The 27,202-nt window shown below is 39.8% G+C and overlaps 1 protein-coding gene across 2 annotated transcripts in view; it reads left to right on the top strand.

Annotated features, from left to right (window-relative positions):
- The first annotated feature begins 13,498 nt into the window (after positions 1-13,498).
- CA10 (carbonic anhydrase 10) overlaps positions 13,499-27,202 on the top strand; it is a 205,606-nt gene continuing 191,902 nt past the window's right edge. Inside the window, exons 1-2 of one of the 2 annotated variants that reach the window (XM_036394451.2) lie at positions 13,499-13,742; positions 14,347-14,841. In XM_036394451.2, coding sequence (XP_036250344.1) covers positions 14,781-14,841 — 61 coding nt within the window. In that variant the 5' untranslated portion in view covers positions 13,499-13,742; positions 14,347-14,780. The remainder of the gene's footprint in view (positions 13,743-14,346; positions 14,842-27,202) is intronic. The other variant, XM_036394450.2, reaches the window with a different exon arrangement.

Here is a 27,202-nt window from a genome sequence, read left to right as displayed (position 1 = left end):
TTGCTCTGCTCCCTCCAGCATCTTGGGACATTCCCCTGAATTGTTCTACACCAGGTAAGACAGCACAGCCTGACTCTCTCTCGCAGTCATAGCTGAACAAAAAGTGGTACAAAATTTTAACAGAACAACTTGGCAGCATTTCCAACACTCTTCTGTGGATGATCAAACCTGGGGGAAGGGGAAAGGTATACAATGAAGTCCTGTGAAATTCCCCTATACACAAAATGTTGACTCTGAAATACATGTATTTCCCACAGAGGGAGGGAGATACCTCTGCCATTTTCCCTACTTTTAATTTTAGAATGTATTGGAAATTCAGAGGAACATGCAATCTACACCACACAGAACTCAACTCCCATTTATACAATGCTCCATTTAATGCACCAATTTGTCAGCTCAGAAGACCTCTGCAGCAGGAGTAATTACAGATATGCACACTTCATGGCCCTATTATTCCAACAAAGTGGAGTAAAGAACCTCTGATACAGAAGTAAATCAGGCCTACTTATTTTTAATACAGTGACTTTAATATGGTTGTGTTTTATCTTCAATTCTGTCTATATATTTCAGTCCTCTCTTGTGCTTTTGCATGGTATTGCTCGATACTATAGCGAGTGTTCCTGGAGTACTGCATGTTTAATAAAATACCAGAACGCTACAGGTGAAGAGTAAGCTTTTAGTTCAAGTCACATCCTGAGTGACAGGTGAATGAAAGCCCATGTGTTTTGAACTTGAGCCATTTTCATTTTTTCAGATATATTTGCAGTTCTGCTCTGACTCCAGGTCTGCAATCAGTACTTCATTCATCAACAGCAGCTCCATATTCACAGCATGGTGGTGATATCTTAATTCAGCTCCTGTGACATCTCAAACTTTTGAGCCAATTTGATTCTTCTTTCTGGCAATATTCTTTGGTCTTTTTTCCCCAGGTCTAGTAGCTAGTAAAATAAAGGAAAAAAGTTATTTTCTCCCTTTTAATCATCTTTCTACCATAACCAATTACAGGGATCATCATTGTACTTAATAGGAAAATTTCTGGACTTCTTTTGGCATTTTTTCCACCATATTGCATTTTGGAAAGTTCCCTAAAACTGTAAGATAAAATACAGATATGCTGGGACAGGGTGTAGCTAATCATACCAAGGGACTGAGATACCAAGGGACACATTCTAGGTAACCATCTCAGTAAAGCTCAAACTGTCCGTGGGGTTTTAGGTAACATAGCAGGGATTCTGGGTAAACATGACAGGGATACCACATCTACTAGTTCTTGGAAAGCCTTTGGGATATCTCTGAAAAGCTTTACAAAATTCCTAGAAAAATTCTAGATCAGCAACATCCTTGAAAAATCTACAGCAAGAAATTCTTAGAAAGCTCTGGAGAAATTCTAGAAAGGCTTTCAAGTGGGAAGTTACCAAAAAACATGAGATATTTCCCCAAAAGGTTATGCACTAAGGTAAATGATGAAAAAAAATGCCCCAAAGAAACAAAAAACTCATGGAGAAATTCAATGAAAGCAGTAGGGAGTTAATGTATTTTTAATTTTCTGGAGTGCCATAGGTCTGGGGTTAGGCATTTTAAGGAAAAGGGAAAACTTATGCAGCAATGAGAATAAAGAATAAAAGGGGGCAGAAGGCTAAATGACGAATTAAGAACAGCTAGTTAATAATGTTAATAAAGCATTCCTCATGTTGTAAGAGAAATCCATTAGTTGCAATCATCTCCAATGTGACTTTGAAAGATCTTTATGTCTTCTCACCACAGAGTCCCACTGTGTTGCTGCGTCTAATCCTGCTGTCCAGTCTCTTTAGGGGAAGCCCACAAACCCAGTGACGTGTTCTAAATTTGACAGAAGTGTGGAGGGGCCTTGGAAGTACTCTGACCATTGAGTTTTTCATTTACACCACCTCTGTGCCAGGTCTAGTTCATGATGAAGATCAGTGTTAAGTGTTGTGTAACCACTGTACTTCATGGTTTATAAAATCTTATAATGGTCTTGGTGATGATGTAGCCAGATCAAAAGGGACCTTTTATCAACAACTGTGTTGAGGAAAGAAACCTGACTGCAGTGAACTCAAAGGTGAAGAAGGGCCCTACTTGAAAAATCTGAGTTGGCAGCATAAACTATTTTAAAAATAAAATGTGAGGGCAAAGCATCTTGGAGAAAGAATCAAGAAGGATTCAAGAAGAGCAGGTGCTCTGCATTAGCCTTGGGTCATGGCAGCCCATGGATCCATGCACACAGTGAGGTCTCAGGAGTCTGAACTGCTCCTGAATGAGGCCATCTGCATGACATGACCTGAAGATTGAAGTGATGGCACGGGGGAGAACTCCTGACCTGAAACAGAGGTCAATATGAGGTTAAGCACCTCCAGAAGGGAACAAATTTCCCCTACCTGGAGGCCAGCATACTCCACCCAGATGGTGAACAGGTGATTCGCAAACTGGAGTGCACCCTAGTTATCACACGTCTCAGTGAACCCCAGTCAATATCACGCATCCCTCTGGAGGTGAGGCAGCTCACACAAACATAGCTTATCCCTGTTTCCACAGGAAAACTCCACGAGTAAGACCTAACACTGCCAGAAAACAGAACACTGACCAAATGTTTGTCAGGGAAAAACAGATCAAAGCCACAGAATTTTCAATTTCAGCAGTGGAAGCTGTATTTCTTACAGTGTCAAATTATTTGGGGTTCATGTGTGCTGGACTTTTTACTTCTGAACCCATTACCCCAAGGGACTTGGATGCAGGCAGAAGAAATAAAGTACAGGTGAAAGAACTGCCTCAGCCAAGCAGAGTGAAAATTCCCTGGCACCAAGAGCCAGGTTGGTTCTGCAAAGCTGAGTTATTTTCTGGGTGGGGAAAAAAAAGAAAAGGAAAAAAAAGAGAGAACAGAGCTCTTTTCAGTTTTCTTTTCCTAAAGAATAGTAAGTCTTGTGCTAGAAGCCCATTAGTACCATCTATGATTCAAATGTCTGTAGGAAACAGATTCAAGAATGAAGGACATGAATTCTACAAGGCATATTCATTGAAATCTTTTTCTGAGGTGCAAATAGAATGCATGTGAAAACTTTACTTCCTGCAGCATCTAACAGCTCAATTGTTGACAATTCTGCTAAAGAAAAAGGTAATTAATTATAATACCAGAAAATACTATAGTGGGGTATCCCTTCTGCATCTTCTCTATGCAGGCAGCTCCCCACCAGTTGTTCCAGTTGTCCCTGTGCAATATTTGATTTTTTGAAAGCAGCCTCACAAAAAAAATTAGTATTTCAGCTGAAAATTAAAACTTGAATGGAAATGTATTGCTAAAAGGCCACTTTTTAGAAATTATTTCAGGGTAAAAAGCAGTATGAAGGTTAACCTCATACTATATGAAGAGATAAAAATCTTTTTCCTATGTTCTGGTCCACTATGGGTTCCCTTTTCCAAATCTTGCTAACTGCATCCTAGGAAATATTTTCCTGCGTACATACACACACACACACACACACACACACACACACACACACACACACATATATATGTATATATATATTGCACTTTATGAGTAAAAAAATCAGATCTGTGCTCCCAGAACATCACAGAAATTAGTTTTTCATAGTAATTCCTTATTCTGATTTGCCTTAGGTCTCATATTACATTTAAGTATGTAAATACTATATGACTTCATAGGTACATCTTCTAATACTACACCATCTCTGAAAGCACATCTATGAGGCAAAGTGGTGAGGAGCTACTAAACAAAAAGAAGAATAATTTTAAAAAATCCAGATTTATCTCTGTTAAAGCAAATATAAGTTCTATATACAGTACATATATTTTATAAGCCTATCTTAGGCAGACAATAAAAAATACACTCTTCCATGCACATTTCATGCTCTCACATCTAGACTCTCTCAGTGCAGAAAAATCGGGACCAATGGCCTTGAGTGGAGACATTTCAACAGGTTTGAGCTCCCAGTCATTCCTTCTTCAACTGATAAGAACTGATAGGAATTTGCAAGGAATTATCATGTTAATTCCAGAATGTCTTTTTGCACTTAGGAAGTATCTCATCCTGAACATGTTCCTAGTCCAGACTTTGGTGCTCTCCTGCGCTGTACTACTGTGGACATGATCAGCCATCACAAGACAGGACTCAGATCAAAAAATTTGGTACGTTTCAATTCTTTATAACTAATTTAGCAACAAAAATATGTTATCAATTGCCTTGCAGAAGGCTGTCTAATAGGATGACTTCACTGTTTGCTGGACCATGCATGACACATTTAATAGGTGAGACAAAAAGAAGACAGGAGTGTTGAACAAGAACCAGAGGATTTGGATGCATGAATCACACTGAAAATGGTTGCTCTTAGGGTTACTAAATCCTCTACTGCCTTTTTTTTTTTTGTCCCCAAACACACTGAATCTAGAAATGTTTCACTTACTGGAACACTATTAATACATATGGCTGGAATAACAAGATCTGCCTCCTTGCCCTCGTCTTCCAGTTGTCCCCTTTACCAATTCCTGTCACTAGAGCTCAGTTAAATTGTTACAGAGCCTTCCCCACAATACTGTAATTTCAAAGTAATTCCCAACTACACCGATAAATTATGAAGCCCTCCACTTGCTCCTGGATCTCTGGGGGAAAGTAACTAGTGAGTTTATGTAAGAATGCCTTGCACAGGGGAAAACAACTGAAATGAATGGGTGTAACTTAAAGTTGTTGGTCAATTCCTGTTTGTTTTATGTGTCTGAACTGTTCAGCTCAGACAGGACAGCAGCTGCAGGCAGAATTTTCAGAGAACTCTCTGCCTGACATCTTAAAGATATCCTTCCTAATCTCGACTTTTACTTTTGCATTGACATTGATATTGATGAAGTGACTTGTCCAGAGGTGGAGATTCTAAAATGGATGATTTCTGTGTAACATGCCAGAAATACAGAATGTATTCTTTTTGGTGTTTCACAGAGCAATACTGCCACAGAAATACACATTACGAAGCTGTTTTCTTCATGGTGGCAAGTATTGTTTTAGGAAGAGAGGAAGAAATCCACACAATGGCAAGACCATAATACTAAGGAATTATTAATGAGGAACAAGGGAGAAACAGATGATAAAGACTGGGAAATAAATGCAAAGATGGATTTATTGCAGTGCTAACAGATTGAATGAAATGTGGAGGAAAATACAACAAATTGGGAAAGAAATATTGAACTTCCAGATGCTCAGATAGATATGACTAATGTTTATAAATTGGGAATGTAATTCTAGTCAGCTGGCAGAAGATAAAATCTAGAAAATACAAGGCCGTTAGTAACCTTTTCAACAGTTAGCAGGCCACTTATACATGAGTTCTTTTGACTTGATCTGCTAACTCACAGACTGATGTGACTTAGAATTTCACTTTATTTTACTTTTTCCTAGTGGCATTTTACATTTTTTGTACAAAAGAGGCAAAAGATTTTAACGTGCTTTCACTATATGAATATAGAAATGTTAATAAACTCATTTATAAATGATTGTGTGTAATGCTACTGTACAGTGCATAAAGAAATCTAATTAACCATAGTGAGTCTAGTAGCACTTACACTGTCAGTCAACAGAGCTGTAATACATGATGAAGTTATTATGCATCCTATTTGCTCTATACACAAATTAACATTTTGGATGGTTGCTACCATGATCCTTTTACAGGCTGAACTTCACATAAAGTAAAACACATACCAAATGGAATTAAATCTAATTGAATAATGTAATCCTAGCTTCAGTCCATTTCTCCCCAATCAAAGGCATAATAGCATTTGTAATACTAATTATTAATGACTTACAACTTGACAAACAGGTTTTTAATAGTTGAGTTAGGATACCCACCAGCCTGTAATTTTAAAATTGTCTTTTATTTACTAGGATTACAGATTTAAATAAGTGATGAATATCTAATGCACTTAGTAATATATGGCAAAAGATGGCTCCTGTTTTCTGCACCTGCAGCTCAACTGAAAAATTGTTATTATGATTCTATTTAATAGCAGGGCACTTGAATAGTACAAACATCTCTAACCCCAAATAAAAGTTCAATAGCTTTGCAGAAAAACCCAAATTTATGTGAGCAAACCATAAAGCAGAACAGATTGGTGGCTCTTGGTTTTGGTAAAGGTGAGTGTATAAGAGATGACATGAAGAAGTAATAACAAAGTTCATAGATAGTGTGGATAGATCATTTTAAAAACTCCAAAATACTGCCTCTCTCCTCTCTAGCCCATGGGATTTACCTCATGTACATAAAACCAGGCAGTACGTTCTCCCTGTCCCACAGTGAGGAGCCATGTGTGGCAGGGATTAGCAGTGCCAGTAGATAGAAACCCTCAGGCATCTCAACTTCTGGGATCTCCAGCTCTCCAGAAATGGCCTGACTGCAATCATGACTATCCTGTCTCCACGAGTGACCACAGGGGCAGGGCCTAAGGGGTCAAAATCTGTCTTGACATATCTGGTGTTCTCAATCATGTAATTTTCATCTCTTTTCCTCTCAGCAGAGTGTTCTAAGCTGATCCAAGACACAATCAAATACTTAATCCTAATCATCTGCTGAAGTATTTCACTGAATGAAGACTTCTACTTGCGACAAATTAGTCCATATATCTCCAACATTTAGTTTAGTTTACCACTTCTATTATTTTAATGAAGAGGAAAAAATTCATACTATTGCTAATAAAGTGATTTACAATGTTATGCATGTTAGTTCCAAACACTTTCCAAGTATTTTTTTCCTTGATGCAGATTATAACTGAAATTCTACCCTGTATATCCAGCTAACTCATGTTGCATGAGGTTTTTTGTTTCAGTGATTAACAGTACAAGGACAGAAAGCAAATTGTGGGGCACGAAGTAACTTGTTCATGAAGGAGTTAAAAGTGTTTATCAAAAGAAGCACTTTGAAGACACAGGAAATTCTGATTCATCACTTAGCTGTGGGCTTATGTGACATTTACAACAAGCATGTATATTTTGAGATAGTTGACAATGACATCTTTATGTTTTTGTTATCAAAGCTTCCATCTTACAATCCCCTTTGGTCCTGAGTATTGTTAAAAATGTGCCAGGGTTATGGCTGTTCATACCTTTCCACTTCTAAGTGGTACAATGATCAGAGAAGAGCAAAGTTTTATGATCCCTTCAAGGTATTTGAAAATGACATTACATGATATTTATAAAGATTTCTAAAAGTCAGAAGAGTCTTCTTTTCTTTTTGTGGGCTTGTTCTCATCCTTTTGAATTGTGATAGATGTCAATTCCTCCACTCTCCTTCTAGAAAAATACAAAGCATAAGCTTCACATGTCCCATAAATCCACTGGTAGCACCTGCAGAGCAGTCATCATGGACTTCCTTCAAATAACAGCTTTTCTTAGGACTCACACAGTATTTATCACCAGAGCTTACTGCGAGCATTATCTGCTGGTTTTTTTACATCTTTGTGAGGAGTAGCAGCATTTTACAGAGGAAAAGTGAGGGAGATGAAGCCGATTTAGAAGCAGGCATCAGCACAAGCAATTCATCCCAGAACCTGGAAGATTTAGAGGAAGGAGTTAGGAGAGAAATGCTTTCTTCTGCAAATGAACACCAAAGTTCAGTTCACACAGGAGCTGCGGAAGTGCCAGCTGCCGCTATTCCAGTTATTGACTATAAACTGCAGTTGCACTGTATGAGACACTGCACCTCTCCAGGACTTAAAAAAAACCCCGAAAACCTGAGTGCACGGTCTCTTTTAAGCACATTAATAATTCCATTTGCTCAATTACTTTTGTGATGAAAGTTATCCAGCCAAATTGAGACTTAATTTCAATGGAGATGTGCCAAAAATCAAAGGGTGAGCCTCCCACTCACTTTAATGGGGAGGAGCTCAGGCCCATATTTGCTGCTTTACAGACATTTGCAAGATGTGAGAAGTTGCACAGAACAACATTTAATGTTGAGCATGTTAATCTCTGGTTTTGCAGTACTCAACTGATTTTGCTTAAAAAAAATATACTGGAGATGTAATGTATTTTCTTGCAGAATAAAAATCTGTTTAAAGAAAACCTTGACTACAAAATGTTAAAAAAACTAGAGAGACAAGAAGGATGCTAGCTACTAAGCATGCTTCTCTTCCTTCTTAATTGCTATTCATAACTGCAGAAAAAGACAATGTATTTGCCAGAAAAAACAAAATGCATTAATACAGAAAAACAGCAACTAGAAACAGGCAACAATTTCAACAAGATTGTGCCTCATTTTCCACACAGGCACAAACCAAACCCTCCACACAGAGAGAAGCCAAGGAATGTGACTTTTTTTCCTAAATGTTCCTCCTTTAGGTTCTAGAACAAAGCTCAGGAGAGAACAACTTCTAATGAATTCATGCACCTCACCCTGGGCAGTCACACAGGAATCAATGTGTGCTCAGAGTTTACCTTTTTCCTGACAAACATCCTGGCAGCAAATCTTAGCACAATGGGAAAAGTAGCAAAATACCTCTTAGCTCATGTTCTAGTGGAACATTGGAACATAAGTATTCAACTCAATCCACCTCAAAAGCAACATCTACTTAAAATTTCCAGCATAGCTACCTCGACTCACACGTCCAGAATATTACTATGATTTTGCAATCACCATTTCTAAGAAATTATATTAAACAGGCACCAGGTGACAACTGGCTGTCAAAGTCTGTAATGTGGAAGTAGTGAGATCCATTTCAGGAAATGTTTCAAGATTCATGTTCTTTACTTTTATAGTGAGATGACAAAGAATTCTCAATATCAGAAAATACATTTGCTTTTGATCTTTTAATTAATTCAAGCTTGCAAGCGATAAGGAGGAAGGCAGAGAAACAGAAAGCAAAAAGTTCTCTTTTCTGCTTTGTAGCGAGTGCAGGTGGTTGTAGAAATAGTCTCCCTCACACCAACAGAAGATGCCTGAATGTGGCAGAAATGGTCTTGCACAGGTTCTGGGCCAAGGTGCAGTTACAAGCAGCGTGGGAAACCAGTCACCTGCGACCGTTGATAAAAGAAAGGGTCATAGAAGAGGCACCAATAGAGGCCAAATATCCCTGTTTGCCTTAATGACCCTGCTGAAACACTGGGAGTTTGGCAAAACTTCCATCTGCCCATAATCTCTGATGTGAGTCAGCCAAAAGCCGGATTGCAAGAATGTCCCTTATCATCCACCTCTCTTGGAGTATACTGCAGTCAGTTAGTACAAAAAACAACTCAATCCCCAAACCCTATTTTTTCACGTTTTTAATTATTTTTAACAGGCAAGTTTCCTAATCTACTCCCCAGCTACGGGAAATATGAAATATGATATGAAATATGAATACTACAATGACTGTAACCACCTTACCACCTGAAGTCAATTTCATCTGGTGACTTTGACACTAGCAAAAAAAAAATCAGTTTTCCCACTCTATGTGCCTACTCAGAAAACCCCAAATCTGTGGGTGCTACACTGATAAGAATCCTAGGAATCCTACTGGGGTTTGTTGAGGAACTGCAGGATCATATGACATTTTAAACACTTTTGTGACTGACTTCTCACAGAGAAACTAAATCACAGCATTTTACATATGGGTTTTTAAATTTGAAGAATGTTATTTCACAAATACTTGATGTCTTAGCACTGTTTGCTGGAGTTCAGACATGAAAAAGGGGAGTTGGACTGAAAGTAAGTCTTTATGATAATGAATAGACTGACTCAAAGGAAAAACACATTGATTGACCTCATAGTTAAGTGTCAATCATCTACCCTCTTCCTTTGTTGGGGGTGCTTTTATTTTAAATAAATTGCATCATTATCTCTACCAGCAAAATGGAAATTCCATCTCAGTTTTGATAAGGACTATCAATATGAGAAAATAATCACTTTAATGCTTACTGAACAGATGGGTTCTTAGGGGGCTGTATTTTTATAATGATATGTTAAATTTTTTATCAGTTTCCCTAGTGAGATCAGCATTATTTATAAGCACTGAAGATATCAGCAAATACAATCATGGCAGTAACAAAAGGTGGAACAGGAACACTAGAAATGATGTGGCAACATTACCAGTGAGTATAGCCACATTCTCAGCAATTCACCAGTGGCTTTTCAATGGTGACTTCCTTAACCTCTGAACTAAGAAGTTACTTAAATATCTTTGTAATTTGAGTGAGGCTACCTAAAAACTTATAATGAGACATGTGGCTAAGAGGGCTGAGCTCAGACACAGACAAAAAACTCACAAGTTCTTCCATCATCCCTGCCATGGGGCGAGAAGCCCCTGGGACAGGGAGAAATCGAGAAAGAGTGGGAACTGCTCTTTAATTGCTGGAAATATGCCAGAATCTTTAACCAACTTCAATAGAAGGCCCTTGCTGATGGGACTTACTTTAACAGCATTGAGCCAGGGAATGCACAGGAAAACTCCAGTACCTGACTGGGGGAACCTTCAGCAGGGCAGGAGTGAGCAATGTCAGCAACCTCTTCCAGTGACACAGGGGAAGCCACAGGTCAACCTATTTAGCTCAGAAGCTCCCCAGTTCAGAATAATTTCTACAATTGATCTTTCCTGATCCAAGCTAATTTTGAGTCAAATGAGTCAAGTGCTGGCACCTCTGAGCGGGTATGAACCTCTGTTATGTTAGTATTAAAAAAACCTTTCAGCATGTGGAGTTAGTAAGTATGTTTTAAACTCTGTTTACAGAGCTAAAAAGGTGTTTCTATGTAAATCTGGCCTGAAGAAACTTGGGTGTCCAGCTTGTAACTAATATATTGAATGCTTCTAAGCTGCCAGAAGTCCCAGCCAAAAATCTGAGATAGCAAAATCCTCACAACTGACCTACACAAATATGCTTCAGAGACCTGTCTGAATCCACTTTGTAGTCATTTTAACTTCCATACATGAGTAGTCAGTCCAATGACTCCAGTACAGCTTAAAGGTTGCCAAGATTAAGTTTAAGAAGTTTAGTCAACTGTATAAATAGGAATGGAATTCAAATAAGGGCAGTAAACATCAACCCCCTTCTTTTTAGTGAGCTACAGGAGCTTTGAATGGAAACACCTACAATAAAAAAAATGGGAGCTGCAGCCAGAATTTTCGTCTGTTTGGAATGACCCTGCAATGTACACAGCAGAGTGATGTTTTCTGCTCCTCTCTCAAATACACCCTACTATATTAAACCATTTCCCTTGGGATCAAACAGACTATGCCAAATTCTGCAGTGAAAGCCTGATCCAAACATCTTCTCAGTCTGCAGAAATATTCCAATTGATTTCAGTGGGCTTTGGAACAGGCCCATATTGGCATCTATTCAACTTTATTGAACTAAGTTTTCCTGGGGAGCTGCAGGAGCCAATATGGGCATAATGACTTCAAAACCAAGCATGAAGGCCACTGCCAGTCAAATCACATCACAGAGAGGAAATGACAGCAGAATTAATTCATTATTATTTATCTAGATTTAAAAAAACATCCAGTTTCCAAGTTCACTACTGTGTTTTTCAGGTGAAGGAAACTTCTAAGTTACCTTTGATCTTTTACAGATTTTTCAGTCTGAGTCATGAACTAATTTATCACAGGCGACTGAAATAATTATAAGGTTTGCATGAGGATGATAAGCTTACTAAAAACATGCACAAAATTTAATATATTTGGGAATTTTGGCTACCTGCTAGCAGCCAGCATCAACTACCTATTTTTTTTCTGCCATTAAACTCATATTAAAGTGTGATTGATCGTCAGTAGGAATTAAACATGAGCTTGCCCTTAGGATTTGGCATTCTCTCATCACCAATTCAGTTCTTTGCTGACCTAGTGGTCAACACATCCTTTTACAACAGGTCATCTCACTTGCTTGTGACATTTATTTCCCCACAGGTGATGCCATAATTTCAAGGAGACTAGTTTGGGAACAAGGATGACTGTGTAAATATAAAAGACAAGGTCTCTATGGGGGTTTATTATGTTCTAGATTGGGATGTTATTGTAACAAATTATTTGGGAAAATCAAAAAGAGAATTCACAGGCAAATCCATGGAAAACATTAATCTGTTTGAGTAAAGGAGTTTAGTAAACATCAGTGGAAATCTTTACTGAGCATTTCCTAGGTGTGCTTACATACATCTACACTAGAGATAGATAATGCTACTCATACCTTCTATAATCCCAGAAGAGGAGATATTAATCTCGTTTTTAATAAGGCCTAAAGAAGAGAATTGCATAGAATACTTAAGTATTAAAATGAAGCTCAGCATTCTGCAAACCTGTCAGGTAAAGGATTTCCTCCTGCTGTACAGCCCCATCAATATATATGAGAATTCTTGTCCATAAACCTTGAATGACAATGCCTCATGTCCAGCCTCGCTGTTCTCAGTGGGCAGATAATAGCAATTAATTTCATAGAATCCTGAATCTCTTTGTAAGCCATAAGAAGAGATGGAGTAAACATCGGTAGACACTGCTACAGTGCAAAGAGCACTTGCACTACCCTGGAAACCAGCAAAATAAACACAAGCATCACACTGACTATTAAGTGCCTGCAGTCTAATTCTTCCTTTCAAAACAGTGATGATTTTGTCCCATCCATTTGCTCTGAAGCACTCAAGGATTTCTTGATCTGCCACAATTAAATACCATCAGGTATATTTGAAACCTGGGAGCTCCACACATTTCTCAGAGACTATGGGAATAACATAGCCCTGTAGTTTCTTCTCTTCAAGATGGTTTCCTTCCCCATTCAGAGATCTAGGCATCCTCCTTTTGCTAGAATCCACACAAAGGTGCATTTTACAAGTTTGCCCCAAGTATGCCCAGGTTTGAGAACTGTTTACAAACCAATCTGTTTTCAACCTATTCTGCATGCATCCCCCTCTGGAAGGTTTGTAATATGACCTCCGCACACCTTCCAAGAGCTGGGAGATCAGTTTGCTACCCAAAGCATCTTTCTCCCTCCCCCTTTCCTCTGCCTTGCCGTGATCATCGAAGGCATCCGCAGTCGAAGCGGTTGCACCTACTCACATCTGCCCTGAGCCCCTGTCCCCTCCCTTCTTCCACGACAGCCCGAGCCATCCCGGCGGGCGGCGCGGCCCGGGGCAGCCCCGCGCACGACCGCAGCCCACGGCCCCCTGCCTCTTCCAGCGCTGCCTGCTGTGCCCAATTTCCCCATCCGCAGCCAGGAAACCAGACTTTCCCCGCGCCAGGTGCGCCTCTTTTTATTTTTTTTTCCCCCTGGGGTAGCGGAGGAGAGCAAAATCAAATTGGCCGCACATTTAAACACAAGTGAGCAACATCCTCTGGAATGCAGAAGACAGCCCGGCGAGCCGGGCGCCCGTGGGAGGTCGGTCGGGCGTGCCTCCCCTTCTGCCCCCACTCCGTCCGGCCCGGTCCCGGCGCAGAGCAGCCCCGCCGTCGCCGCCCGCGCAAGCACCGCCTCCGCGGCGGAGCGCGCCCCCCAGCCCGCGCCCGTGCGCGCCGCCGCCCCAGCCCCGCCGTGCCCGCAGCTGTCGCTAGCGGCCCCCGCAGCACCGGCTGCAGCCCGGGGACATGGCGGAGTAGCTGTGGTCCGGGGAGCAGGGGGAGCTCCGAGCAGCTATGGTACCTCCCGACAGCTGAGGTGGAGGTAGGCGGTGGCAGCCGACGGCTCGCAGCTTGACCTCGATTTGTTTTTGGAACTGCAGGCTGGAGCGGCACGTCTGGTGAGCTGGGAGAGATAAAAACCAGGAGGATATCTGGGGGTAAGTGAGGGATTGCCCCAAAACTGGAGCTGCCTTTTTTTTTTTTTTTTTTTTTTTTTTTTTTTTTTTTTTTTTTTTTTTTTTTTGTGGCCGGGGGAGGGAGGGGAAGCTATGCAGAATGTTGTACCCGGGGAAAGCTATCAGATATGCACTGCAGCGCAGGCAATTCGCTAAGTCTCGGTTAGAGCCTCCCGGTGCCCTTCCGCCACCAACCCGACAGAAGTTTGAGTCTGAATGTCTTTTCCTTCTTCTTTAAATAAGTTTTAAAATACTGGCGTCCTCGGCCAAGCCGGGCGATGCGCACAAGCCGCACTTGATGCGGACTCCGCACTTGTGCTGTTCGCATTGGGACACACACCCACCCACACCCACCCATCCTCCGCTGCCATACAGCCCCGTTCTCACTTGCAAGGGGCTGCGGGGGTGCATGCCGGGGCAGGGCGCTCGGTGCGCGGGGCAAGCCCGACCCGTGCAGTCGCGTGGCGGAGCCGCCGCGGCGCGCCGGGATTGCGGCGGGGCCGGGGAGCCGGGGCTGCGCGCTCCGAGCGCGGCGGGGATGGCGGGGCTTGCAGCCGGTATTAATCTCTTTCCGCTCATTCTGTAGCAGCAGCAACAGGAGGGGAATCCCCCTCCCTCCGCCGCTTCCTTGCCCGGCATGCCGGCACTGCCCCGCTGAGACGTGCAGAGTTTTGGGGTTAATTTGCGCCTGGCCGCCCCTGGAATAGAGACTCTCCGGATATCGGATCGGTCGGGGTTTGTTGTCTATGTCGTGTTGGGAAATCTGGTGGAATTTTTTCTCGCTCGAGGAGGAAGAGCCCAGTGTTGGCAGTTGGCTTCGTGATCTATTTTGGAAGGCGAAGAAAGGGAAGGGATCTCACTTGAGCCGTGCGGAGAGAGAGCTCGGACATGTGTTGTCAGCACATCTGGGGAATACAGTCTGCAAGTCCGAAAGGAAATTTGCTGGGATCGTTCAAACTGCGATATTGATCTTTGTTATTTTTTTTCGCCGAGGAATGCACTTGGCATGAGAATCGGAGGATGGAAATTGTTTGGGAGGTGCTTTTTCTTCTGCAAGCGAATTTCATCGTCTGCATTTCAGGTATGCGGCAAGCACAGAAAGGGCAAGGGAGCGGGAGCGGGAGCGGGGGGGGGAGATACCGTACAGGGTTCCCAAGTGTCCCCTTATTAAGGGGCAAGAGGAACAGTTAAACCCAGGTCAAAACTGTAGTCGAAAAATCCATGAATGATGTAGTGTGAGTGGGTTGTGACAGAAATCGACTCTCATCACTTCCCTCTCCCCCATAATTCCAGTACGTGTGTCTTAATTATCATTCATTGGTTGCAGTAGACAATACGGTGTACTGATAAAGAAGATGCTTATAATTCCAGTGTACCTGATCGTGATAATTATTTCCAGCATTGCCGTGATCCCAGAATTTCATATCTCTTGAAGTTCTTAAGCTTGGCTGATGTGCAGATCCTGAAGGGTTTGTGATTTGTTGATGGAGTTGTCATGTTCTGGTACCACAATTCAGGGTCTGCAAAGGGTAACAGTAAAGTGTCTCTGCTTTTAAAATGAGCTTTAGTATGTCTGTGCTGTGAATTTTTTTTTTCTTTAAAAAAAAAATCCCATTCAGGGAGCCTCTGTGCTGGCTGGGATTTACAGCTTTATTTTAAGCTTGCAAAGATTGCTCTCCCTTCAATATGTAGAAAGTCAGGTCATTTCAGTTGTCACCAGAGCTTGTCCAATTAATGAATAGGCATGGCTAGTTGTCTAGCATAAAGGATTTGAACAATTTATTATTGGGGAAAACACTCTCTTTTGACTGCAAAAGCCCTTGTTAATTTGTCATGTCGGTCATGCTGGAATAATTACATTGGAGGAGGCAGGAGTGGTGAGGTGGCCAGTTTTCTAGTTCGGGACACTTTGGGGAACCCCATGGGCGTGCAGGCTGCCTGCATCTCCCACTGCTCCACTTCCCACAGGCTGCCTCTGCCCTCTAGCCATTGCAGAAGTCCAGAAATGGGAACACAAGCAGCACAAGCAAGCCACTGCTGGAGGGAGATCCGGGGTCCTGGTGGCCATCTCAGTGTTCAGCCTGGATGTCCGTAAGGAGAGTCAGCTCCAAAGTTCTCCTGGGACTATGCAGAGATTGGCCTGGGCTGTGTCCCAGCCACAGGCCCCTGGCAGCCCCACTGTGCTTCCTGCAGCACCTCCCAGTTTATCCACCCCTTGAGCCCCTGGGCTGGGCACACATGAACACTGGGGGCTCAGCATCCCTGTTAATTTGTCCTGCTTGCACCTGCCCCAAAGCTCCTTTATTCCTGAGCAAATAACATCGCTGTCAGCCCACAGTGTGCGTCAGCCTTCCTTTTATCCCTACAGACTGGCACCATCTGCCACTAGGCACGCAGGTGACGCTGCCAGCACCCCAGGCTGACCTTCCACGGGTGCCCATTGGTACCATCAGAAAAATTCTCTCTCTTGCTTTTTAGAACAGCAAAACCTGCTGCCTCTTGTCATTGAAATCTCACACTTACCTATTTAGCTCAGTGGGATATGCCAGCTGTCCAGTGCTCCTCAGATCAGGTACTTTTAAAGTACCACAGTGAGAATAGCAAACTGCAGCTCACTGCTCTCTTGGCCATTGTGACAGTAATATCCTGAGACAGAAAGAAGCTGTCCCATTCTGTGCAGCTGCTTATGCCATGCATTTAGCTGTCAGTGTTCCTTGAGCTCCCGCCCTCCTTTCCTTTTCAAACAGGGGAGCCCAGGCTTCTAAACCAGTGGCATCAGTCCTGCAGGGGCTCCCATCGCTCTCCATCTCCCTCTAGCACTAATACCTGATACTGTACACACTCACACCGTGTTTGCTTGCTTTTTCTCTTTTTTCTTCTTTTTTTTTTTTTTGGAGGGAATAAAGGGAATGAGTGAATGGTGGGATGCTTCTGCCACATGGTTAAGGCTGTGGTTTCAGGTAATTTTGACCACACAGAGGATGTATACATGCTTCAGTCTTGTTTTCTTTTTTTTTTTTTTTTCCCCTGGGGATTTTGGGGTTTTTTTCAGGATTCCTCACTATCTTTTGTCTTAGTAAAAAGGATTAAGATCTGTAGATATCTGAGTGGCCCTAATGCTCTGTATGTTGCCTCTGCCATCCTTTTTACACTGGGTTTTGTAGCAAATTATCTAGCTGGAATGTCTGGATAACAGTGCAAGTAGGTGATGTCATGAAGCCTGTTAAGGGATTGCCTCAGCACAGGATTGCAGATTGTATTTAGCACTTCAGCACTGGTCATTCATTCAACGTGTTACTTAAAAAACCCACTAGTTGAGCACTAGTGCTGCAAATTCCTGGAATGTGAATTAAGGAGTGTGGCAGTATTTTCTTTTTTTTTTTCTTCCTTTCTTATTCATTCACTTGTTTCAGAAGTGAAGACTCAAGACAGGTCTGCTGTACGTGGATCTTTCCTGAACATTAGCAAATGCTTGATTCAGTGTCTGTTTAAACCTGTGATCTTCCTCCTGCTAATTCCAGTGGTTATTTGGATTAGGGCCTATTAGGGGGTGCTCTTCAAAGGGATAATGTCATTCACTGAATTGAACACTGTTCTTTAATCATTATTAATATAACTTATTAAACAAAGGTTCAGTGTTATCTCTTTGGCTGTGTATTTATATAACATTTAAGTATAAATTACGCTGAATACAGCACTTGTGCTGTGTTTCTTATTTAAAATAAGTAATGATAAAGGTATACAATTGACTCTTTGGTGTCTTACATTCATAAATTATTGGAGACTTAGTATATGGAAAGTAATGTAATCTATTAAAAAGAGGTGTATATATATTTTCAAAATATTTTATACTTAATTTTTTTATGAGTCAGTTACTTGTGCATATGAGAGATTGATTGTTTTGGAAGAAATTATACTGAGATTTAGAATTTTTTTTTTAATTATTGGCTCTTCCATGTGATTGGGAAATAATTTATCTGTGAACTTCAGGAACAATATTTTTATTTTCTTGGCATACTGAATTAAGGCTTTTGCTACTTGGAATTGCTTGTTTGAAAAGAGAATCTAGTTTCCTTGTGCAGATGCAAATGCGAAATACAAACAGGCTGAAGGACCACAAAAACCATTTCTGTCCTTTAGACAGAAATGAAAGCCCTTGCTTTCCTTCAAAGTCATATTTAGGCCTTTGAGTTATAGTTTCTGGGAAGAATAGTCATTATTTGTATTATGACTTTAGAGATTTTGTCCTTTTAATGATATTGTTCAGCATAGAAGGAACACAGAGCAAAGGAAGTAAAGATGTCCTATGGACAGAATGCTGGAATAAGCCCTCACTAGATGTTGTTCATTTGAAGATGCAGATACTGGTGGCACAGGAATGACACTGTTTACGTACAAAGAAGATGGATGTATGATGTTCAGAATTTCCTTCCTGAGTAATAATACCACCAAATATGAACTAGCATCAGTATTCTCAGGTGGCTGTCACCTTTGCTTACACAATAATTTGTATGAGCCATAAGGAAGGTTTTTTGTGAATTTAAATACTAGTAATCAATTTCAAGAAAAAAAGCTAGGAAGTTGTTTTCAAAACTTTGCAGGATTCTTGGTTAAATAAGAAAATGAAGTTGTGTGAAGTTGTTAAGAAGATTTCCATGTGCATTTTCTGTTAATACGTCAACAAAATTATTTCTAAAACCTACATGGTCAACATATTTGTGCCTTCCTATGAATTGATATACTACCTCTTCTTGGTTTGGCTTCTGGGAACTAATATGGATGAAAGCTGTCTTGTTATTTGGAACTATTTTCATCCTTTGCCATGCTGTCAAGGCACATGGGGCCAAATCCCTTCTGTGATGCACCTTCTGTGGCCTATTTGGCAGCATACAAGAGCCATAAATCATGTATGGTAAACAACTGAGATGGTGTAAAAAAAACCCTTCATCTATCCAGGAATTCCAGTATGTATTGAGCATCTGATATGGCATCTCCTGGCACTGAGGACTAGAGGTGGATTTGGAGCACATTCACACTTCATTTTCTGTCTTGGAGCTTCTGCAGTCTCTGAGCTCTTGTTACCTGGCATAACACAAAGATGCCCTGTATGAACTCTAAATTACGCCGGGACTGGAATTACCTGTGGAATCATGGTCTGTAAAGTCTGATAACTCTTCTCATAGCATTACACAACCTGAGATAATTCAGACAGAAGTATTCTTGTAGATGAGAAGAATATCAAAGCTCTAATGTCCAACATTAGAACAGTGAATGGTTCATTATGTTAGGACAAAAATGTTGAAACTGCGTTAGTTATCCTCAACTAGTGTCACAGAAATAGCTTCTTTAATGACTTTTTTGAAGAAAGATATGTAATATTCTAGGGGAGGGAATATAGCACATACATATAAATATACACATACATACACACATATAAAAGTGAGCACTAGGCATAAAGGAAGGCGTAACATGTAGAGGGTTTCTGGTAACTAAGAACTTTACCCATTACAGTATTTTTTTCCTGCTTTAATACCATCTCCAGAGCCTCATGTCTGTGGGCAAACCTTCATGTCTTCATGGAGTTTGTTGATGTTACTGAAAATCCACGTGGATTCAGTCTGTCTGCTCACATTCACAGAATGGAGGGACCATAGGTTGGATCCAGAGACTCTCAGTTCCTCAGCTCTGGAATGCTTTCTCACTTTAGTGATTTTTTTTTCCACTTTCTCAAAAGGTGTGAAGATGTTTCTGCTTGAAAATTCTATGGAAATAGCCTATGTAGTCTTCTGTAAATGTCTGCTTTTACCTTTTTTTTTTGTGCGTATCTTGTATTTTTATAATTTTATTGTTTTTTATTTTTAGTTTTACAATTAGAGCGTGACCAGATAGGCACTAAAGTGCTGGAACAACACACATATTTTTAGCTTATGTTAAGGTACTAGAAGGGAATGTTTATGAAGTTTTTGCACATATTAGGCTGAGCTATTTTCCATCCAATAAACTGGTGGAAAGAAACTGGTTATTGCTGCTATTCTTTTCCAAATCTCAGTGATGTAGATACCCAGTTTTCAAACCTCTTCACTTTGTTGTGTTGCCTCATTGTAATCCAATTGAACTAGATACTAAGCCTCCAAGATAAAATTATTAAAATAAGGAATCAAACCCCACTCAAATTAAGTGCTCTCAATTTAAGGGTGCTCTTTAAAATGCAGCTGAGGCTATCAAGAAGTTTTGCCCTTGACATTTTTGGAAAGTTCTCAGTTTTTAATTCTACAACAGCTAGATTTTAAATATAGCAAAGATTGAAATGGGTTTCCATTTGCATTTTGAATATTCATTGCATATGAATGAACAAGGAATTCCTGCTCTCTCTAAAAGATTGGTTTTTTTCTCTGTTGCTATTGGTCAAAGTATCACTTTCTTACTTGGTTGAAAGGTGGTAATTCAGCTGAGGAGGGAGTTGCTGTTTTCATCATTGCTGATTGTTTATGAATAAACTTAACATGGCAAAGACTGGAGGGGATGATTGGCTCATCTGGGGTGTTAATAGAGAACTGTATGAAACTGTTCCATCACTATCTCATTACCAGCTCAAGCAGCAGACAAAACTAGATGACAGTCAGTTATGGACAATACTGAAATACTGTGATAAGTGTTATTTTTCTCCTGTCTTGTTTTTATCTTTTCTGCACACCATGTTAGGAGTAATAGGAAATAGGGATCAAATTGTAATTTACTGGTTTAGAGGCAACACTGTACAATGGGACTGCATTTCCATTGTAATGCAATCAGAAAGTACAGTTAGCAAAAAAATTGCACTACGGTAAATGAATTGAAATATTATTTGTACGTAAACGGGAAATAATTTTTTTTCAAAGGATAATAATCTGGCATTTGAGAGAGGGGAGGCTTTACAGCCGAACCTATTTACAGTTGAATTCAAAGTTCTAGAGTATTTTATTGTTGGTTTTAACCATTGATAGTTTAAAAGCTGCCAAGGGTCTTTTAATGGAATTTCTTGGAAATAAAATAGCAAATTATTATTGTCATGAAAATAGAGGGCTGAAACATGGTAGACCTATATCCTGCGTAGTGCCTTTCTGGTGATGTAGTGCCACATTCATGCACTTGGGTGTTCATAAGTGCAAACTTCCAATTTGCCAATATGGCAGAATTTGTCATGTAGTGCTTAGCAGGGGACATTTGAGGTAAAGGTAACCTATATTTATGTCCACCCTAATAGTCCTTGCATCTCCCAAAAATGTTATAAAGGGCTTTGGTGCTACTGTGATTTGGGCCTTAAAAATTGCAAAACTTGAACTGTCAACAATGAGAAAAGCTTTAGATGGCAGGTGTCTGTCCTCCTGTAGACTGCCAGGTAAAGCCCTTCAGGATCATAGCCCTAAAATATTAATTTACTTTTACTCATCTTGGAAAGTAGAAGTTGATCAGTTTCCACATACATTGCATTCTGAAATCGGTGGTCAGAACTAAAGAAATACTTTCATTGTCAGATGTATGTTTCCCGATGAAAACATTTCTGTTTTGAATTCATGAATCTGTAACATTTGTATTTCTGTAGTAAAAACAGCATTAAATTTAAATGCCCCACAGTTTTTATGTTTTCTGATATTGTTGCCAGAAAAATACCACAGCAGCTGTAAGCCACAAATAATTAATTAGGATGTACTTTTTAAAAAAATACTAAAATAAGCAGTCTTTTTCCCTCCCTTTATCATTAGTCCTTAACTTGGTCAAGCTTTAAGTATGGAATGGAAAGAATCGTGCACTGAGTCAACCAAAGCGGCTTCTAAGCACATGCAAGGAGGAGGCAGCTAAGCAATGTTATCCTTTTTTTTTTTCCCCTCTAAATGTGTTGACATCTCTATGTTTTGGAAATAGCATTTGAGTAGATGAATTTAGAGGGAAACGTGGTTTCTGAAAAATCATCCTCTTGTCATTTTTGTGGGTTGTTTCCAATTTAAGTTCCTTCCTGCTGTTAACTACTATACAGCCCTATTCTGCTTCAGGAATAATCCTAAGAGGATTTTTTGCTTTGCCAGCAGGACTCCTATGGATTATTAATGCTAAAAGAAAAAGATAATGAGTGCCAGTGAAGGGTCTTTTGTACGTGTGACCATGGAAAACAAGTGTTTGAAGTGATGTTGAAGTGGCTATGTCCCACCATTCTACCATCCTACCAGCAAACCCTACCATTCCCAGTAGGATGGTGTTTGGGTAGTTAAGGGAGCAGGTCAGAAGGGTTCCTGCTGCCTAGCTGAAGTTTGTTTGGCAATTTGACATTCTTGGGCTAAGAAAAAGCATTAACTTTCATTTGGCATCATGGCAGAGAAAAGAAACTTCAGGAAAAAAGTGGTGCTGAAAATTTATACCTGCTGGTAAAAAAGGATCACAGTACTTCAGTAGTGTTCCTGGGAGTGAAATTTTATGCAGAACGAGCTCTTTGTTTCTACATCAGTGGAATGCCACATGACTTGGGGTTGAGGCCTCCTATTTCCCACGTGGGAAGTGGCAGTTATGGAAGGGAAGGGCTGCTGCTGCTGGAAGGGAAAGGTGTTTGAGTGACCTTATGATTGTCCCCACTGCTGGAAAGAAAAGGAGTTTAACTGACCTTATGCTGGTCTTAATCCTACTTCTGGGTTGTGTGTAAACACTTACCGACAGGAGAGTTCTCTGAATGGGACTGCTTGTCTTGGTTTTTCTACGAACGAAAGGTATGAATGAAAGAGGTTTGCATTACATTTCAGTTTAAAAAAATTTAAAAAGAGTTCTGGTGTCAGAACTTGGAGCAGTTTGCAGGGAATACACAGTCCAGGGTCACATAAGGCCCCTAGTGTGTCCCCTCACGGGCTGGATCCTCCTTCTCTCTTTGCCTTTCTACTACAAGGTGTTTTTTATCCTCATCATACATGCAGCGAAGTTATTGTGAGATACAGTTACGGCATACACAAGAATTAAATAAATTAGAATAAAATTGCTTTCCAGGAGTTAGCATGATATTAAGGAAAACTTCAGATCCAGACAAGGTTCCTCCATAAATGTGTGTAATTTAAATTCTGTTTAAATTACTGAGATTCACTCCGTTGGTCTTTTTCTGGTTCTGTTTGGGCTGTGAGTAACGAGTGGGTTCCTCCAAGTGCAGCACTTTGCTGCCTCGTGTTTCACATCCCCTCAATGTGGGTGTAGGTGACAACACACAGTAAAGGGCACCAGAGATTTTGGTCCTAAATTTTCTCTCTGAAATTAGGTCTCAGCAGCCCAACAGTTTCCTTTCTGTACTGCTGGAATTCTTGGATACGTGAATTAGTTTTGAGGGTGAAACCTCACCCCAGGGCATTTTGCCTATCATGTCTAACTCCTCCCATTTTTTATTTTGCATTATAATCACCTGGATTCAACATATGTGGTGTTTTGGGATATTTTTTTTTCACATTTATAAGCATTATCTTATTGTCATACTGTTTTTTGTACCTGCTAGAAAACAAAGTAATCTATAAGGACTCCACAGTCTCCTTTTGCTTGCCCAGACAATCCTGAGGGTACTGTGTGGCAGTAGTTCCAACTGGAATTTCAAGTTACCTGCAGATGCATAATTTTTTATCTTCAGTAGCATCCCCGAACTCTTCAAATTGTTAACAATTCATCTTTGCCAGTCTGTAATTGTGCCTTTGCTCTAGAGTCATAGGTATTTAGCACACTGTGAAACAGGATGAAAAATACTGTAATAAATAATATGATTTATTTTATTAGGTAGCATAAGTATAAAAGCTAAAAACTGAGTCATCCTCTTTACATTTTATTCTGATACTTAACAGCCAGATTCAGCAAAATTCAAAACTTAAAAGATATGCTTAAGTGTTCTGCTGAATCTGTCTTAACATGTAATTGTATAAGACAACTTAGATTGAGGATGTGCTGAAGTGCTTTGCTGAAGCAAGGAGTAGCAGTGGTGTAATACATGAATAATACAAAATCTTAGGAAAAGCCTAGCTAAAATGAGCAAAAATTTTCATAATCTCTCTTTAAATTATACAGTTGTATAGAAAATAGGCTTTTATCTGGGTAAAATAATCTCAGTTCTTTATGTGGTAAAGCAAAGATGCAGGCTTTTCTAGGGTGATGAACACAGCAAGAGAAACTGTACAATCAGAATTCATATAAAATGGATTGTATTTTGTTAATTCTCAGTGTATGGATGCCCTGAAAGAAAGAGACACGATCTTCCACAACAGTAAACACAGACCAGAAGACTAAAAAGTGAAATTACAAGAGGTGAATTGTAATATGCAGTGCTTTTTATATGTGTTTCTGTTCCAGTTTCTTCCCAGCACAGATTTTAATTTTCTCTTGATTTGACCTCAAGTCCTGATATAAAGAGGACATTCAGTGGAATGGGAACTCACCTGTGGACTGGGTGGTACCTACAGAGATGTTTGAGACACCTCATGCTAGTTCTGTGCAAGCAGCTGGCAGAGTTTCGATTAGATAAGCAGAGTTTAGTCAGACTGAGAGAAAACTGTTTGGGGGGAAAATGTAAAATACTTGAGGATCTGTTCCTCTGTCTGGGACCAAGCAAGGCAAACATGTCTTCTCCACTGCTAGTGGCATATTCAGTCTGTGTCAGCAGAAAAGGTCCGCATGTTTTAAATGAGGTAAGGCTCATTTATAGTATTATGAATCAATTTCTACCATACACAAAAAAGTTTTGTACTATTTATAAAAACAGCTGGACGTCTCTGTAATACATTTACATCATATTTATGTATTTATGGATTATATCTACCAAAGGGCACAGAGCTTGCAGACTTTCTCCTTTGTCTCCTCCGGCCCTTGTCCTACTTTGGTGCTACTTAATGCTTCACAAACAGCAGCAAGTAACTCTCAGAACTCTCCCCTTTTTAGTTCCCTGCTCTATGTAACTGGGACTTTCTGTGTCTGCTGTGTTTTTATGTTTTTAAATATTTATTTACTTTGCAGTAATAAAAGAGTGTTTCGGACTACAAGGTAGTCAGCATCTTACTTTTAATGCTCCTGAAAAGGAACCTGTGGCTTAGATTTCAGACCACAGGTAACAACAGCTGAATTTAAATCCTTTTTGCAAGATGTCTCTTTCAGTGACTTCTTTACTGATATCCTGATAACTATTGTGGAGGACTAAATGATGAAACATGTCTGTATTGCTTAATATTGTCACATTACTGATCATTCAAGAATTGATTCTAGTCACTAAATACTCCAGAAGTTAACATCTTTGGAATAAAGCATTCTTATATTTAAAACCAGAGTATATGATGTAATACTAGTGCATTATTTTTAAAACTCAAGTTTTTTGGATGTAACTTTAACTGATATTATATAAACTGTACAGAAATAATCTCCTGGCATTTGCCTAGGATGACAGTCATCAATTCCTACATGTTTATTTAAACTCTTATGTTGAAAAAGAGTATTTGTTTTCAACAATTTTGTGTTGTATGTTTTTCCAGGAAAGAAAGAAAGCTTTGCTAATGTAGGCTGAAATTAAATGCAAAATAAAATCTTAAAAATCAGCTGGTTATTCAGGGAGGTAGTGTGCAGAGGAATTACTCTGCCATAAATGTTGGCCTAGAGTTTAGTTAAACATTAAGCAGAGGTCCCTTGGTAAATAGTCCCATTAGAAAGGTGCCATGACCTCTGCAGTGGGGATGAAGGTATGGAAGAGGACCGTGCTCAGGAGCTTTACTAGTCACGTGTCAGAATGATTTTCAATCACTTTGGTTATTGCTGGATTAAAATTGAGGGTGCAGAGATTAATGGTCTGTTGTTACTAATCCACTAAGCCTCTGTTCCTAGATCTTTTAAATTGACTGAACCTATAGATTGTTAAGTAACTGAGAGATATGGATTTGTAACAGTTTTAACTGTCTTTCTTCATGTTTGGTGTTAGCAGTATCTTATTATTTATTGCTCTTTGAGACTCACGTTGGCTATTCTTGAATGGAAGTGAACTTTATGCTTTTTTATTTCCCCTATTCTATAGCATAGTAAGAGTGTTTCTCTTACTAATTCAAATTTCTAATAAATATGGATGAAATGTTACATTGTTTAGATATGAGCTGGCATTAGTAGAAACTAAAATAAGAAGTACAGAAATTAAATGTTGGATTTACTTTGTGGTACAACTCTCCCTAACCTTTAAAACAGCCCCTATGTCCCTTCAGTCTGTCTGCCATTAACAGGGGTGGTTGTTACCACAGGTGGGTTTTACTGACATTTGAGGATGTGGCCAAAGTCAAAATGGCTGTTTAAGCTTTTGCAGAGTTACATTTTCTAAACTAGGAGAGTATTTGGAGTGTCAGGGCACAGGGCTTTTCGCAGAGATCTAGCACAGTGAGACAGAATGTCTGGACTTATTTTCAGTATTTAATTTATGTGCAGGTATAAAAAAAATCTCCAGGTTAAAAACAGTGTACAGATTTTTAAAAATGCCAAAGACACAGAGGAAAAAAATAATGAAACAAGTAATCTGTCTACTGAGATATGACATAACTTTGGACACTACAGTGCAGTGGTTTGGGGTTTCAGCAGGGGTCTGTAAATAAGAGTTTTAATAGGTCTTCATCAGTACAGTATGAGTCAGACAAAAGTTAGGGCAGAGGAAATAGACTGTGGAAGAAACCAGACTGGTTGTGGCTGGGAGAGTTTGAGGGGCATTTAATCTGTGGGAATGTTTTTACATGGGGCAGGGATAAGGATGGAGCGCCTTGTGTGTGTGTGTTTTGGACTCAATTTTCCACCTCTATATGAAAGTCTGAGAATTGGAAGTTTTTTGGCTTTCATGTGTTTGCAGTTTGGTGCCATGCCCCATGCTAAAAATAAAATTAAAGAAAGAATTTGATTTTGAGTTCTAGAAGAATGCAAAATACAGTTTTTCAAAGATTATTTCCTTTGATGAAAGGAGCTGAGTACCTAGTGCCTGCCAAAGTGGTGTGGGCATACACAATATCTGTATGACATACAGAAGGGGTGTTTTATTTTTGTTTTGATTGAATAAATAATGTCAGTCTAAACAACAAGGTTTGGTGTTTAAAGTTCAATGTGACTGTCTCCTTAATAGGAAACAGAGTTGAATTATCACCTAATTATATCTTGCTCTGAATGTGGTTTTGATTCCTGTCTTTCTGTAATTAAACAAGCAGGGTTTTTTTTGCCTTTGTTTCTCTGCAGAAGTTATGAAACAGTATAGTTTTGTGTTTTAACTGTGCTTGGAATAATCTGTTTGGAAAATGGAAGTAATATCTCTTTGTAACTTGCCTAAATTAATAACCCATTAAAATCACTGAAAAATTATGCATTTCTGATTCAAATGGTCAGTATTTAGTAAAATTTGATTATTATTAAATTACTATGAGTGTATTCTACATCTTTTTACTAGCATACAG

The sequence above is a fragment of the Molothrus ater genome, chromosome 19 (assembly GCF_012460135.2).
Source record: "Molothrus ater isolate BHLD 08-10-18 breed brown headed cowbird chromosome 19, BPBGC_Mater_1.1, whole genome shotgun sequence".
NCBI lineage: Eukaryota > Metazoa > Chordata > Aves > Passeriformes > Icteridae > Molothrus > Molothrus ater.
Note: the sequence above shows the minus strand (reverse complement) of the source record. Positions and strands in the feature narration are given on the sequence as shown.